General features: G+C 41.9%; 1 protein-coding gene across 1 annotated transcript in view; it reads right to left on the bottom strand.

Moving 5' to 3' along the window:
* The window catches only part of LOC126483761 (peptidylglycine alpha-hydroxylating monooxygenase), a 222,054-nt gene that overhangs the window by 68,754 nt on the left and 135,134 nt on the right, over positions 1-18,166 (bottom strand). The window contains exons 3-4 of the mRNA XM_050106907.1: positions 17,745-17,832; positions 3,300-3,372 (exon numbers count right to left, since the gene is read on the bottom strand). Of these exons, the coding sequence (XP_049962864.1) occupies positions 3,300-3,372; positions 17,745-17,832 (161 nt within the window). The remainder of the gene's footprint in view (positions 1-3,299; positions 3,373-17,744; positions 17,833-18,166) is intronic.

The raw sequence follows: 18,166 nt of genomic DNA, 5'->3' as shown, positions 1-18,166 counted from the left end.
TTTTATGTCAAATAAATGACTATAATAATTATGTTTTTTATACTAATGCTATTATTATCTATTGTTTCTATAATACATTTGAATTGTAATTGCAGTGTTGGTGAGTCAACATTAAATCGCTGATTTAACTGTGTACAATATGGGACAATATACACGCTGATTTGGATTCTGACATGATCTAGAGATCATGAGAGATCTTGGCTTGTTTTGCATTCTCTCACTCCCTTCACTTAAAGTGAATAAAGTGCTTGTTCAACAAAAGTAAGAAGTAAGAATATTTTGTTAAATAGACAACCATTTCTCGTGTAGAGGCTTTTTGAGGATCTTGGAATTCTTACATTTGCTTTCTAACACATTTACTCGTTAATGTCTCTTGCTAGTGATGATAAAAAACAGTTCCAGCAGAAACATGATTTACAGAGTCAGATTAGAAAAAAAATAATAATTTTCACTTTGCCTCCTTCCTTGTCTACAGTTTAGACTGGAGTTGTGTACTGTGGTGGGAAGACATTCAACAAGCTCCTGTCCAACATCAAGCAAGAAATTGGGAAATTCAGCTCAAAATAAAATTAAAAACTTCCCATTAGACATTCTTTCTACTAATTATATGAATAACTATACTTGGGGATTGAAAAGTTTTATTAGTTACATGGCACATAATACACTCCTGGAAATGGAAAAAAGAACACATTGGCACCGGTGTGTCAGACCCACCATACTTGCTCCGGACACTGTGAAAGGGCTGTACAAGCAATGATCACACGCACGGCACAGCGGACACACCACGAACCGCGGTGTTGGCCGTCGAATGGCGCTAGCTGCGCAGCATTTGTGCACCGCTGCCGTCAGTGTCAGCCAGTTTGCCGTGGCATACGGAGCTCCATCGCAGTCTTTAACACTGGTAGCATGCCGCGACAGCGTGGACGTGAACCGTATGTGCAGTTGACGGACTTTGAGCGAGGGTGTATAGTGGGCATGCGGGAGGCCGGGTGGACGTACCGCCGAATTGCTCAACACGTGGGGCGTGAGGTCTCCACAGTACATCGATGTTGTCGCCAGTGGTCGGCGGAAGGTGCACGTGCCCGTCGACCTGAGACCGGACCGCAGCGACGCACGGATGCACACCAAGACCGTAGGATCCTACGCAGTGCCGTAGGGGACCGCACCGCCACTTCCCAGCAAATTAGGGACACTGTTGCTCCTGGGGTATCGGCGAGGACCATTCGCAACCGTCTCCATGAAGCTGGGCTACGGTCCCGCACACCTTTAGGCCGTCTTCCGCTCACGCCCCAACATTGTGCAGCCCGCCTCCAGTGGTGTCGCGACAGGCGTGAATGGAGGGACGAATGGAGACGTGTCGTCTTCAGCGATGAGAGTCGCTTCTGCCTTGGTGCCAATGATGGTCGTATGCGTGTTTGGCGCCGTGCAGGTGAGCGCCACAATCAGGACTGCATACGACCGAGGCACACAGGGCCAACACCCGGCATCATGGTGTGGGGAGCGATCTCCTACACTGGCCGTACACCACTGGTGATCGTCGAGGGGACACTGGATAGTGCACGGTACATCCAAACCGTCATCGAACCCATCGTTCTACCATTCCTAGACCGGCAAGGGAACTTGCTGTTCCAACAGGACAATGCACGTCCGCATGTATCCCGTGCCACCCAACATGCTCTAGAAGGTGTAAGTCAACTACCCTGGCCAGCAAGATCTCCGGATCTGTCCCCCATTGAGCATGTTTGGGACTGGATGAAGCGTCGTCTCACGCGGTCTGCACGTCCAGCACGAACGCTGGTCCAACTGAGGCGCCAGGTGGAAATGGCATGGCAAGCCATTCCACAGGACTACATCCAGCATCTCTACGATCGTCTCCATGGGAGAATAGCAGCCTGCATTGCTGAGAAAGGTGGATATACACTGTACTAGTGCCGACATTGTGCATGCTCTGTTGCCTGTGTCTATGTGCCTGTGGTTCTGTCAGTGTGATCATGTGATGTATCTGACCCCAGGAATGTGTCAATAAAGTTTCCCCTTCCTGGGACAATGAATTCACGGTGTTCTTATTTCAATTTCCAGGAGTGTAGTTTGCATTGTAAAGCTGTATGGGTAGTACTAATGCACTACAAATATGACTCAGCATTTACAGTTGTATGTAGATAAGTTCTCCAAAGAAACATAATTTTAATCAAGTAAACAGCAGACAAACAGAAGCACTGTCTTACAATTGAAGAGGCAGCAACTTTTTAAAAGAAGTAGTACTTAATTTTTAATTTACTATAATAAATTTAGAGCAATATAATAAATGATTCATACAACCTACATTGAAATATTCACCAAAGTTACATTACCAGATTGGAGAAAATGTAGAGCAACAGGCAGCACAGTGACCATGGATGAATTTGAATTTCAGCAATACAATCCAGGGTGTATTAGAGATGTAAATTTATTGCAGTAACAGGTGGCAACTGTGTGACTCAACATATTTACAAGTCATCTTTTAAATGAAAGAGGTTTATTCATTCTTGGATATTTTCTATCTTCTGCATCACAAAACAAAATGAACCAGCAATTGAAGAAAAGAAAGATAGCAAAAAAGAAAAAAAAAGACTTTAATATGTGGAAGCGTAATTTATTTCGAAGGTGAATAAGCTCATGCTGTTTTCTGTCGCATATAGTTCTATTACATACAAGATTATTTAATCTCTGGAAAAGGTAATAAATCATCATGAATGTATGAAAAGAGAAGTAATCTTAAGTCAACCAGAGGGAGCACGACATCTGAAAATACTATTACCACTCATCGGGTATTTTATTTCTGTATGTAAACTGTTAAAGAGTTTTTAGGTCTGCATTTCAGTACTTTCTTTGTCAAAGCTGGTCTATTAGCTGATGATGCAAGTCCAGAATTGTATTTATGAATTTCTCAGTTCTGCTCAAATTCATCAGTGAATACATGTGCAGTTAGGTAATGATTAATACTCTTAACTGTTAGAAGACACTTAGAATATAAAACCCATAACTTGTCTGAATACTTGGTATAAGTAAAGAGTGACTCAAAAATATTATCCTGTAGTACACAAAAAATTAAAATCGGTCTGATTTATGAAACCACCTTCTGCTCAATGTTGTAACTACACTGTGAAATACCCTAAGGGGAAGAATAAAGATAATACTCCATTCATAACTTCCCAGTCTCATGTAAATATGTTGCAGTACTATGTATAAATAGCTGTATGTACAATAAAGAGGTATTTGGTACACAAAGTATATCTTCACATATTTTATGACTAGCTTACTTGTGAGCCTTTGGAACATGGACTAGCAGCCTCCCAAGCAGAATCAGTTCCCCCTGTCATCTCACCACAGTTCCTGAAAAATTAAACATTTGCAATTAGAGTTTCAGAAACTGTAAGAACATAAAAATTCTTAAAAAAGTAGGAATGTTTTTAATCTGTACAATGTTTTTAAAAAAGTTACAAAATAACAAAATGAGCTCAACCACTGTGTAAACTAAAAAGAACTGGATGACATTCATGTGTCATTCAGGCTGCCTTTAAACATTATTTATTGCTGGATTATGGATTTAAATAGAAGCACAGAAGATGTACAATGGTGTCACCACTCACTTGATGTAACTATGAAGACAATAAATGAAAAAACTCATAATATAATAGGAAACGGCTGAATGAAAGTTTATAATGGAGGTGATATTCAAGACATTTCAACTCAAGAAGTGCATTGCATCCTATTCAGAAACACATATTGCATTACTGAGATGGTCAGTGGTACTACAGGATGGTCCATACACCGAGGTCACAAAAGTCATGGAATAGCGATATGTGCATATACAGGTAGACTTAGTATTCTGACATGATTATGGCTGCATGACGGGAATTAGTTGGAGATAGAAGCATGGGACATTTCATTTTAGAAATCTTTAGGAAATTCAATATTCTAATATCTACAGTGTCAAGAATGTGCGAAGAACACCACATTTCACATATTACCTCTCGCGACAGACAATGCAGTGGCCAACAGCCTTCTTTTAACGATGAAGAGCAGTGACGTTTGCATAGAGTTGCCAGTGCTAACACAAAAGTGTCACTGCATGAAAGGACCACAGAAATCAACATGGGATATATGATGAATGTATACATTATGACAGTGCAGCAAAATCTGGTATTAATGAGCTATGGTAGCAGACAACCAACACGAGTGCATTTGCTAACACCACAATGTCACCTGAAGCACCACTCCTGGGCTCTTGACCATATTGGTTGGAACCTAGATGACTGAAAAACTGTGGTCTGGTCACATGAGTACCAATTCTAGCTGGTTAGAGCTGATGTTATGGTTGGTATCTGGCACAGGCCCCACAAAGCCAAGGATCCTGTCAACAATATACTGTATGCTGGTGGTGGCTCCATAATGTTGTGAGCAGAGTTTACATGGAATGGACTGGGTCCTCTGGTTCGGTTGAACCAGTCATTGACTATAAATGCTTCTGTTTAGCTATTTTGAAACCATTTGCAGCAAATAACAATGGAATTTTTTATAAATAACAATGCAAATTGTCACTGGGCTACAATTGTTTGCAATTGGTTTGAAGAACATTGTGGACAATTTGAATGAATGATTTGGCCACCCAGACCACCCAACTTGAATCCCATTGAACATTTATGGGACATAATCAAGAGGTCAGTTCATGCACAAAATCCTGCACCAGCAACACTTTCACAGTTATGGACAGCTATAAAAGCACCATGCTTCAATATTTCTGAGAGGTACTTCCAACATGGTCACCATTTCGAAAGTTGCCATATTGTTGCAACTCATATTTTTTTAAATGGAAAGAGGGTCACATGAAATATGAAGTAGATAAAGTCTTATACAAGAAAAACAATGGTACCTTTCCTTTTAGTGTAATTTAAGTCATTCTAAAATTATGACTCATCTCTCTGTTACAGGTGTGACAAATGAAAATGTTGCAAATACAAGCAGAACACATTGAGCTTGTCCTTGTTCTAGGACAGAGAAGCTCCCATGTTGTCACAGATTATTTCAACCATGGCCCCTGATAGACCATCCGTTAGCCACAGTCGTTGGTGCAACTTCTCACAAAATCCCTTGAAACTGACTGTTCAGACAGCTTAAAACCAAATGATTCGAAACAGCTAAGGGGCAAAGCAACATCAATAGCTGTTCTGGTATCATTCACTAAGAATCCAGGGCGTGGTACTTGTCACTTCTTGTAGAAAACTGAGGTCAGTCATGTATCAATAATGAGAATTTTGCCACACAAAAAAGGCACACTTACAAAATGTAAATGTTGTGGTACTTCACTGACAACGGCCCAGTTTATCTGATTCAATTTGCAGAAAAGGTGACATGCAAGTAGGACAAAAATCATCATTCTCCAATGATACATGGTTTGAGGATGAGGCTAATTGCTGTGTGAGAAGAGAGGTAAATAAACAGAATGACAGACACCAATCAGATGTCAACCCTCATCGAAGGTAGCTGGCACATCAGAAGTGATGGTCTGCTGTGTAATATTGGGTTCTTGTTCTGTTGGACACTTTTCATTCAGAGTACACAAACAGCAGTTTATTATCTGTGGTTGTTAGGTGAAGACGTGTTGCTGTCACTGCTTTCTGAAAATGGAATATTTCCAATTTTTTTTTCAGTATGACAGTGCCCTACCTCGTTATGGGTAGCTGTTCAGACATACCTGGATATGCAGTTTCCAAAGATGGATAGGCCCAGGTGGCTCAGAGGAGTGCCCACCATATTTCTCAGATTGAAGTCTATTAAATTTCTATCTGTGGGGGCCCTTGAAGGCAATTGTTAATGTAATGAAGACCAGAAAGTTTACAGGGAGTGGATTATTGATGCTTGTGCTCACATTACATGTAATGATGAGGAATGGATGAAGCAACAATATAAAACATTGCAGACAATCTTGGTGCCTCCATATGTTATCACCAGCATTTGTCTTGTTCTGTACAAAACACGACAAACTGAGAATGAATAAAGCTATGCTCAAATGAAAGAAGGCATTTTTATCTAGCATAATTTTTATCTGGTATGGCACATGACACCAAATTACAATTAAAAATTAAGACTTTTATCCAACTGGTGGTTTCCAAAATGGCCACCATGTTGGTAACAGGGCCTCTTAGTTTTGCCCCTCTCCCATATTCTGTTTATCTCCGTATTTTTGTTTTAAAATGGTGGCTCCACACCTATAGACCATCCTGTGCATTGCCTTATAGAGGAAACCAAAGAGAATGAACTAACTGCATTAATAAGGTATAAATTTTGAATGGAAAGACATGGGTGGTAGAGGCTTCTCAGCAATAAGCATTCAGGATCAAAAATTGGACTTATTGCTGCCAGCAGACTGAACTCTTGTGGATTGTATTAGCAAGCAATAATTTGTTGCACACACTATGCCCTAGTCAGTGATTTTTACTACAGTTGCAGCATTTCAAAATCATTCCCATCAGCACATTGCATGCACTTTTGCTGACTATCACATTCAGAATTAACTGTGAAAGCCAGGAACTAGCCCATTTTAGTTTGGTCCGTTTGTTATTTATGCATTTTTAATACAAAAAGAAGCATTTTCACACCAGATATATAACTTATTACTTTCAACTGAAGGTAGCAGATATGGACTTCATTGTACTTCTCATAGTGTGCTAAAGCAAGATGGTTCTAGTGTTAGTTTATTAAAAATAAAGAGACAAGTGTCATTAAGATCCCTAAAAGAAAAAAAATGCCTATATATCTGTTAAACGTGTCATTAAAACATTATAGGTTCATTCCCTTGTACCTCTAAACATACAGCCAAAATAAGTTTTAAATAATTTAGTAGATGTGACTGGTCAAGTTGGGCTACAGTTCTGATGCTACACAAAATTTTAGCAACTGCCTTACAATCACGCCATTGACAGCATATATTAAAAAAATTCAAACTGTTAACTGTGAACTCTACCCCACAAACACTGCATTTTGGTGAGACCTCTTATTGAAGGACATAGTATGTCAAAAAATGGCCACTAAGGAGCTGACAAGGACTACTGTAACAAACAAATATAACTGGGAGATGGTTCACCATGTATCGTCACTTACATTGACTGGAAGTTTCTGTTTGTCACTTCCTGCCACTTTCTAATTCCCTTACCCATTACTGCCACATCCAACATTGCACTGGATGGAAACATCTTATGGTCTACATAATTTTACCAGTGAGGCACTGATTGTTCACACCATTGATTAGAAGACTGTCATGTGGAGTGACCCTATGACTCTCCGACTCTACTGCCATTTGAAGCTTTCCCAACATAACAATTGTTCAAACAATTCATGGATGTTATGCCAAATGGTGTGTAAACTGTACAATATTTTCATAAGGCAGCTGCTCACCATCTTCACACACTGCTGATGCGTTGCTGTTACGGCTTACCAATTTATGTACAGGCTCACAAGAACAGCACAGGCATCAGGGGCCTATGGTATGTCATTGTGGAAGACATCAATGTCCAGAGCCTTATGCTGGAAAATGGACCACGGCTCCACAAACATGGTGAAGGGAATGTGTAGCTGCGAGGTGCAGAACTCAACGTAGGTGCAGAGGCTATGTGTTGGTGTTCGGCCTAACTATTCAGACTTCGGATCCCCATCTGCGTTACCTCTTGCAATCATTTGTCTGTGCCCAATGATGCCTTGGTGCAGCCAATGCTGGGTCTCATGTTTTTCTGGGTTGAAATTCCACATCTCTGTAAATTAAGTCATTGGTTGGTCATTGGGGGGTAAACAGCAAGCTCATCAGTTACTCATTCCAGGAGTAGAGAATCTAGAGTTAGCGAAGTCTGCCTCAAACATGTTCTGATGATGAAAGTATATAGGAGTGGTAAAATCGAGGCATTGATGGCTATAATGATGCCAAAGCTGAAAAACAATTAACAGAAGTGGGCAGGTGCATAGGTCAGAGTAGACCAAGGGTCTACCAGGCTGATCTGTAGCGAAAGAAACTCCACCTGCATCTGATCATTTTCAACCCGACTAAGGACAAATTCCCTTAGAACACAAAGAATGCCTTCTAATTTGGAGATTCAGAACAGTAAAAGTGGGAGGCTAAAGTGTAATGAGCATCAGTTGGACTGTCAAAAAATGGGGAGGGGGAAGTAGATAAGGCAGCAGGTTGGTCTCCCCAGGGCTCTGCACGCAGTGAGAGCTGTTCCATCCCTGATCTATTACAGCCAAGGCAGTAAAGAGCACCCAATATGTAACAGTGCTACCCCTAAAATAGAAAACAAAGTGCAGCAAATGAAGAGGCGAATCACATCTAAAAGCAATTAAAATACCGTAAAAGAGAGATGAAAGAGGGTGAAGGGTGCCCCAGCCCAAGCACGCAGTGGGAGATGCACCAACCCTAATCACTCCATCCCTGCCCTCAAGGCAGTCTGAAACTTTATATTTGAGAATAAGAACAAAATCCATGGAGAAAGTCTGGAATCTGTTGAACTATCCATGATTTCCCTGCCAATAGTAAGAGACCAAGAATTCGAAAGACCATGAAGAGCAAGAAGAAGGGTGCATTCCACCAGAATATGAAATATTATCTGCAAGACTTCAAAATCACAATGTGGGAGTGGCCTGATACAAAATGAAAGTATGGGTTAGTCTGGTACGGCTGATGCATAGGTGGCACAGGACAGTGGATTCCTTCTGGAAGAAGTGCCATGCACCAGTAGTCTCCTTGACAGTACGGAGTTTATTATAGAGGGCAGTAGTTTACCACATGTTGTTCCATCTCTGAGTGAGCAGATGCCTCATTTGCACACACAACTTCGAATTTGGGATCATCAAAACCAGTGGGGGGGGGGGGGGGCTGAGTAATCACTTCTCTAGCCAAACGGTCGGCCAGTTTCTTTTCTGGGATACGTACACAATTCAGAATCCAGAGAACAACAACTGAACATGCAGTATGATTAAGGGCAGAGAGTAAGTCATGGGTGGCAAATATCACAGGATGACAACTATAAAAGTGATCAATGAGACAATGTGAACTAAAACATTATCAAGGGATGATTGTTTAATAAAATACAATGAGATTAAAAAGGTCATAGAACCTCCTACTACTACACTGGTACTACTTTGGCCCAGCATAGTGCAGCAACTCTATGGGGCACGGACTCAAATTGTTGGAAATCATCCTCAGAAAAACTGAACCATGCTGCCTCTAGCCATCCATGATTGCAAAAGTTGTGCTGACGTCATATTTTGTGCACAAACTGACGTCTCAGTTATGTCCCATACATGTTCAGTGGGATTCATGTTGCGCAATCGCGTTGGCCAAACCACTCACTCGAATAGTCCAGAATGTTCTTCAAACTAATCGTGAACAACTGTGACCAGTTGACATGGCGAATAGTCATCCATAAAAATTCCATTTCCATACTTGTTTGGGCAACATGAAGTCCATGAATAGTTGCAAATGGTCTCCAAGTCGCTGAATATCCAGAGGACCCATTCTATTCCATGTAAACACAGCCCACACCATTATGGAGTCACCAGCAGCTTCCACAGTGCCTTGTTGACAATTTGGATCCATGGCTTCGTGGGGTCTGTGCCACACTAACCCTACCATCACATCTTAGCAAGTGAAACTGGGACTCTTCTGACCAGGCCACAGTTTTACAGTCATCTACGGGTGAATCAATATTTTCATGAGCCCAGGAGAGGCACTGTAGGTGATGTCATGAAGTTAGCAAAGCCACTCCCGTCGGTCATCTGCTGCCATAGCCCATTAATGCCAAATTGCACCACACTGTCCTAATGTATATATTTGTTGTAGGTCCCACATTTCTGTGGTTAGTTCATGCAGTGTTGCTTGTGTGTTAGCACTGACAACTCTACACAAATGCTGCTGCTCTTGGTCATTAAGTGAGGGCTGTCAACCACTGCGCTGTCCGTGCAGAGAGGTAATGCCTGACATTTTGTATTCTCAGCACACTCTTGCCACTGTGGATCACAAATATTGAATTCCCTAATGATTTCCAAAATGGGACGTCCCACGCATCTAGCTCCAACTACCATTCCACATTCAAAGTCTGTTAATTCCTGTCGTGTAGCCATAATCATGTCGGAAACCTTTTCACATGAATCACCTGTGACCGTTCTATCAATGTATTGCCCTTTCATACCTCATGTGCATGATACTACTGCCATTTGTATATGTACATATTGCTATCCCCAACACTTGTCACCTCAGTGTACTGAGCGCTGTTAATGGCTATGAACTCCGCAATGAAACACTAATCTTCCCGGCAATGAATGTCATTCCTGACTGCCAGGAGATGTAGAAGCATATCTCACTATATCCATGGTTTTAGAGCTGTCATTTTAAATGACAGTAGCAACCAGAAGCTCTTGGGAAAAAAAACAGATGTCAAAAGGTAATGGGTGTGGCAAACTTTAGGAGTACAGAATACATTGATCCTAGTACATCTTAAGGAGGTTAGGCAGAGGGCATTCCATCTGATAAACCAACCCAAGAGCAGGAGTCAGGGGTCAATCCACATTGTATGCACAACAAATGTCTTACGTTGGATGGAGGTAAATTATTGGATGGTGACTGCATAAGTGAGCAACATTTGGGTCTGTCACCTCTGGAAAGGAAAGGTTCCACTTTCAGCAAGGAGACTGTCTCTAGGACTAATCTGGAACGCAACAGTGGCTATTAAAAAGCCACAGTGATGGACTGGGTCTAAGAATTTTGAAGCTGTAAGTGCTGCCGAGCTGTAAACCTGGCAACCACAGCCCGCTTGGGACAACATGAGGGCCTGGTAAGTACAGAGAAGAGTTGAACAATCCGCACCCCAAGACATGTGGACAAGGAAGCAGAGAGCATTAACTGACAAATACTGGGCAGCCAAGTCAGATTTTTATCCAAAAACAGGCATAATAAATGGACTGCAACAATATTCAAGCATTGGGTACCTGAGTAGAGTACTGGGTCATGGTGGACCACTGTATGACGACTGAAATGCACTGACCAGAGTTTTTGCAGGAAAACCTGGGAACATGGCAAAGAGTCCAAGTGGAGTCACACTGGAGCTGGTATTTGCTGGGGCTTTGGGGTGGGAGCTGTACCAAATGCAAAATTTTTTGACGTACAACACAGCTGTGACCAGTGGCGCGACAGGTCACTAGCACATTGATGGCAATGAAGAGTTTGACACTCAGTATGAATAATGTGAGACACCATTTTCATGGATCCATGAAGAGCTGAGTGAATTACCACCTCCAACCCATAACACCTGGTGGGATAAAAACTGACACAAAAATCAGTAGGGAGTCTCAAAAGCCACAACCACGCTGGTTAAGTAAAATATGTTGGTCCCAAGTGGTGTTGTATGCCTTGTGTAGGTCAAAAAATACTGTAGTGAGATGTTCATATTTGGAAAAAACATGCTGGATTTCCACTTTCAGCCTAACTAGATGGTCAGTTGTGAATTGTTCCCTCCTGAAACCACACTAATAGATGGACAAAAGGTATTGTGATTCAAGAACCAAGCATTATCTGTGAGCAGTTGGTAACTGTAAACAGACATTGGGTTTTTGCCTGGCTTAAGGATTGGGAGAATGATACTTGCGATTGGAAAAGGAGGACACTTTTGAATCAAATACAGTTGAAGACACTGAGCAGCCTTTGTGTAACATTCAAATGCTGGATCATCTGATTATGAACTCAATTGGGGCCTGGGGCTGTATCTTAAGATGAGGAAAAGTCTGAAGGCTTAGTATATGATTTGGCTTGGTGAGTGTGTGAAACTTAAGGGAAGAATTTCAACTTGTCATTTCTGCATTATAAAGGTAGCCAGTAAGAAGAGTATGCCACCACTGTCACAAAGTTGATCACAAGGTGTTCAGTAAGAACCAAAATACTGGTACAAAGACCATGCTGATGGACGAGACCTAGAACAGTTCTCGGTCTTTGGTGGCCTAAACGACTACAGAGCTTGGCCCACATCTGGGAAGGAGAGGCATACATTCTGAAGGAGTCATCATAGCACTCAAAGCGTTCCTGTAATTCGACAGTGAGCCTTAGTGCACAGTCTCTTAAAAGTAAGGAAAGCAGCTTGTGAAGGATGCAGGGACCTACGGCGATCCTGGGAAGCTGTTGTCAGACATCTTCCATGGCCTTGTCAATGCAATCTGATAAATGGGGTGATGGTGACAGCAGAGGTATACATAAACTGCCAGTTGACTCTTCAAAGAACCTATTATGGTAATTGGTCCATTGGGCAGTAGCAGGTAAGTGACAGGATCTCTGAAAAGTGGTTACTGTCATAAATATCATTGCAAAGCGACAGATGTAGCGAAGCAACAATATTGGGGGAAAAAGGATCAAAAGGCCGTTAGCCAAAGAGGTGCCATGAGTGGTACTGAAATGAGTAGGAGTACCATCATTGAGAAGGCACAGATCGAGATCACATGGAAACTGGTCAATGAAATGGCTCCTTCCAGATAAGGTGAGTGTTACTTCACCACAGGGTGTGGTAGCATGTGGAAGCCCCCAAGTAGGAGATAGGGGAGATGTGGAAAAGGGAGAGAGGGGATCTGTTGGATTAAGATGGACATCTCAAAGAGTGTAAGTGCCCTGCCTGGAGGTAAATAAATGGTACAAATTATGATTTCTGGGGTAGTTTGCACTTGTACCACTATTGATTCCAACATGGTACGGGGAGAATCCATTCACTGACGACATCATTGCAAACCTACGTACACACCACTTCAGTTGCCCTCCCAGGGTTAGTATGAGTCTGACCTACTGTACGGTAGCCACCAGGTGTTAGGAAATGCTCATCAGTGATGTGAGTTTCTTGGAGGGCAATGCGGACTGCAAAATAAGAAGAAATTGGGTGTTGCAGTTCCAGCACGTAACAGTAGTATCCATTACAGTTCCAATGGTTTGTCACATTAAGTGTGTTCCAGTTAGGCATGAAGGGGACCAGAAGGACTGATCATGTCTGAGAATCGCTGTCTCTCACTGATGTGCATGGGACAACATTAGTGAACATTGGCTGAGAATCCAACAGCAAGGGGAGATATGACCTCTGCCTCTGCCTCTGCATCCACCTCCGCCTCCGCCGCCACCTACGCCTCCTACACATCTTTTGCTGGCCAAGATTCTTGCAAGCACTTATCCACTGTTTGTGTGGCAACATATGAAAATTGAATGCCCTGAGACCCACAGGCCACAGCTCCTTCAGCCATTGGCTAGTACTGTGCCTGTGATCTGTTGGTTTTTGAAGGGAGAGGTTCCAAAAGGGAGTCCCATCAATGGTACATCCCAGAGGACAAAGCTGCTTCCCCACCTGGGTGTGGGAAGTGGTTCCCAAAGATAGATCTGGTTTAGAAAAAACTGAGGTAGACAGGTTCGCAGCAGTGACTCACATTGCCATGTCGACAGGATGCAGGCATTCATGATTTTTTTCCTGCCTCAGTATGTGACAGGCAGTCAAGTAATTTATTTTCTTGTCTTGTTTTTTTTCTCCCAACACCGGACAAACCAGTGAACATGGAGAATGGTGTTCATTACAAGTGACACATTATGATGGTTGTTCACGAGGACAATCTTTGCAGAGAGATCAGCTGCAGTTTCTGCATTTTGTATCTGCTGTGCAGCAGGACAGCATATGACCAAAGAATAAGCATTGTAAACACCTCATGGGTGGTGGGACATCAGATTTCATCTTACACCTGTACACTAATTTTTCTGGAAGGAAATTTCCTTTGACAGCTAAGATGGAAGTGCATGTATCTACACTGATGGAAAAATAGTTGCAACACCAACAAATAATTAATGTAGAGTAATAAAATTTAAGGAATACATTTGTCTGGGAAAAATATTAAAGTGATTACCATTGCTCGATCAGAGGTTAATGTGAGTGCCGGCTAAGGCAATGCAAATGTGAAACACTGCTCCATTAATAAACGGTGTAACCACCAAAATGTTGAATGCAAGCCTACAGATTTCATTGTGTCATACAGGTGCTGGATGTCAGTTTGTGGGGTGGAGTTCCATACCTCTTGCTATTGGTTGGTTGGTATAGGGATGGTTAATGCTGTTTGTGGATGAAACTGGAGTTGTTGTCCGTTGATATCCAATATATATTTAATTGGAAACAGATATGGTGATTGAGCAGGCCAAGGCAACACATCAACACACTGCAGAACATGTTGAGTTACAACAGCGATATGTGACGGAGCATTATCCTGTTGGGAAACACCTCCCAAAATGCTATTCATGAATGGCAGCATAACAGTCAGATAACCAGACCGACATACAAATTTGCAGTCAGGGTGCATTGGATAACGACAAGAGTGCTCCTGTTGTCACACAAAATTGCACCTCAGACCATGACTCCACATGTAGATAGAGTGTCCAGCACACAGACAGGTTGGTTGCAGGGCCTCAACTGGCCTCCCATAGCCAGCACATGGCCATCACTGGCATCGAGGCAAAACCAGTTTATGTCTGAAAACACAATCTGCCTTTCAATGAGCCCTCACTTGACACCACTGGTGTCACAAAAGGCAGTCATTTGGGGTCAATGCAATGCACACTACAGGGTGTCTGCCTCAGAGCTGTCCTTCAAGTAACTTATTTGTAACAGTCTTTGTGGCATGCTAATGCCAACTGCTGCTCAAATTGCTGCTGTAGGTGCAGTACAATGCACAAGAGCCATACGCTGAACACTTCCTTCTTGGTAATGCCACATGGCCTTCTGGAGCCCAGAAGGCCATGTGAAAAGTGAACGCACAATCAGTTTGTTCAAAGTACTTCGCATTAAGCACGTTTTGATGTGGTCTCTTTGTTCACATGTGTGCCTCTGATGGATTTTTGGTCATAAGACCATACATTCCTATGACTACTGCTGCCAGCAATCATGTACAGTGGCTACATCCAGCCATGTCTTTCTGCAGTATTGTGATACGAACATCCAGCTTCTCATAGTCCTGTTACACAACCTTGTTTAAACTCAGTGAGGTGCTGATAGAGGCATTTTTGCGGCCTTAATGGCAGTCTTCACCAACATCAACTCATCACGTCCAAGCTCAAAGGTAGCTAATGCCATTACCATTATGTGTACTTAGAGCATACCTGATTTAAATCCTCATAGTGTCATTACTCACACCACTCTTATGTGACTGGTGTAAAATTTGAACACACATCATCTTTCAGGTGTAGAAACATGCCTACCAACTTTCATTTATGTTGCACGATTCCTCCTTGATGTTCGATTTTTTTTTCCATCAGTGTACTGTGTTAGCCTTGAGATCTATTGTATGTCTCAGATAAAACATACATCTCACTGCATAAGATTAAGTCATATCTCCTCATCTGTCTTGAGGGTAAGATCTCTATGAGAGATACCTCCTTGTACCATATTCAAGGCTTATGTAGAGCAATCACTGGTAGGGCACACAGTCTTTCACATGTCTGAAGAGCTTGAGATTGTGCAGCAGAAGAGGCTTTAATCAATAACAATCTACTCCATATATTTCTTAATGAGTCAATTTCTCCAAATTCATCCCATGTGTGTTCCACAAAAAATAATGGTTTTTTCACCAGAACAGTATCCTCACCCATTCTAATACACACTAGGTATTTAATTAATTGTTTCACTCCCTCCACCCAGGAGGGTAGTCAGAGTAGGGAAGACAGTAGGATTACAGCTGTCCATGTTAAACCTGTCTGTTATGATGGCTGAATCAGAATGGCCATAGTGTTAGTTCAATGTGATACATTTCTTGCATGAAAAGTCCACTCTGATACTAGCTGCTCTGATTAAAGGTTCTCTCCATGCATGCCATCCCACTGTAGGAAGGCTATCTGGCACAACAGCCACTGCCGGGAGTCCTGACGCCCCAGAAAGATGAGCATGGAGCTAGCAAATTCAGGCACTGGAAGTGTGATCCCTGTGTTGTCAGGAGGCCCTACCTAAAGGGTATGCAATGATCCCACCATGTCTGATTAGTTACCACATTCACCTTTAAGCCTTATATAAGACTAAGCAGTGAATGTGCACAGAGTATTGTTAACACAGTAGGTCATAGGTGGTATTTGAGATGTTCTTTCACAGATGGTCCATTGGTCAACACTACAGATAAAATGTTGAAAAGTTTTCAGAAGGGAACCAAAATTACTTCAGCCAAATAGTGAGGTAAGGAAAACACATTAAAATGTTGGTAAAGGAAAGCAGAAAAGGGGAAATAGCTGGGTGAACACTGAAGGCTGCTACCATGAGAAGAAAAGAAGTAAGGATAGTCTGAGGTGGGAGACTGCAGCACATGAAAGGAAGTAGGTGATGCAACAGTTTAGGCCATGTGAGTATAAGTTGTTGGTTGTGTGTATTTCAAACACTCTTTAATGATGGAGCCCCAGCACATAGAGACGGACGAGGAGGTATTGGTCCCTCCATAGTCAACGACGTGTCCTATATTGCAACTGTGTTTAGCAACAGCAGATTTTTCCTGGCTAACTCAGTCTGGTGTGGTGCCTATGTTCACCACTTATGTATCTACAGTACAAAACATCTGGGCAATCTAAAATTTCCTACACTGGAAGGGGATTTAATATATTCCTGGTGTCCTTAGATCTAGGTCATCTTGAATGGACTCTAACATCTTTTACATTCACACCAGAAGGTAGAACATACTACGTTTCTTCAACAGCCTACTGACCTTAAAGGACATGCCGCCCACATAAGGTAAAAAACCATCCTCATGGAATTCTCCAGTTCTGGCTGCTATTGAGGTTTAGTGCATGATGGCCAAAATGCATTGTGAATCTGCTTATTGGATTATCAGCTCTGGAAAAAGAACGCAGGTGGCAATGCTCTGCTGATAAGTAATCTGGATCTAAGATAGCTCTAGCTCTATGAATGACAGTCCATAATACACCACTGCATTCAGATGGGTGATGACAGTTAGTAGCTCCCAGGTACAGCTTGGTATGTGCAGGTCTAGAAAATATACTGTGATGCAAGGAACCGTTGTCTTTTCTACAAGCCATAACATCCAGAAATGAGACATCTCCATTTTTCTTAACTTCTATGAAAAACCAGATGCTAAGTGGAGGGAGATGTTCCATAAATGAAGCATTGCTATCAGATGTGGCCTTATCATAGAAGGTATCATCTAAATATCTCCAAGAACATTCAAGTTTCAAAAACAATGACTGAAATGCTTTGTCATCCATGTGTTCTGTAAAAGGGTTACCTACTACAGGAGACAGTAGGCTACTGACAACAACAAAATACCTGCAACAGGAGACAGTAGGCTACTGACAACAACACAATCAGTTTGTTCAAAGTACTTCTCATAAACCAAGTTTTGATGTGGTCATTCTTTCACGTGAGTGCCTCTGATGGGTTTACTACAACTCTTATGAGCTAAGTTTATCTCAAATTACTTTTTAAAAAAAAAAGGATTCCTTTGGCAAGGTAGATCATGACAGTGGTTAATCAACAGCATGCAGCACACGAGGCCTGTCTGTACAGTTATTTTTTATGTGTCTTGAGTTATCCTACATCTTTTCACCTTTCTTGCACAGGGAGCTAGGGACCCATGCAATGATTATGGAACTACTGGAGTAAAAATAAGCAAACAAGTCTGTAGCCTACACTGCAGTGACATTTTTTTTAAGGATGCAAACTTACCAAACAGGCTTCTGTGATCCAGGCTCTGAGCATCCATACAACAACATGTGATGTGCTGTGGCCATCGTAGCATTTGGTTCAAATCCAACTGTTGACATAAAAGAACTGAATCAAAATCCTGACTATTTTGAGAGTAAAACACATGTATGTCACATTTATAAACTTAGGAATCACAACTGAAAGAAATTAAATGATTACTCTAATATATTATTTATCTAGAACATATGAAAAAGTGGGGGAAAAAGACATTTTGACACTAAGTACACTGGGTTTCTCTAACAAAATTCCTCTAAGGAAAAATATTACACACTTTTACAGGCACAGGTACACTAATTAGCCAAACCATTATAACCACTGCCATCATGAGGTGAGATCGCCGGTGGCACTGTGAGCCTGTGACACAGTAAGGAAAGCTTATAAGC

The sequence above is a fragment of the Schistocerca serialis genome, chromosome 6 (assembly GCF_023864345.2).
Source record: "Schistocerca serialis cubense isolate TAMUIC-IGC-003099 chromosome 6, iqSchSeri2.2, whole genome shotgun sequence".
Lineage (NCBI taxonomy): Eukaryota > Metazoa > Arthropoda > Insecta > Orthoptera > Acrididae > Schistocerca > Schistocerca serialis.
The sequence above is the reverse complement of the archived record's forward strand: the minus strand, read 5'-3'. Positions and strand labels throughout refer to the sequence as shown.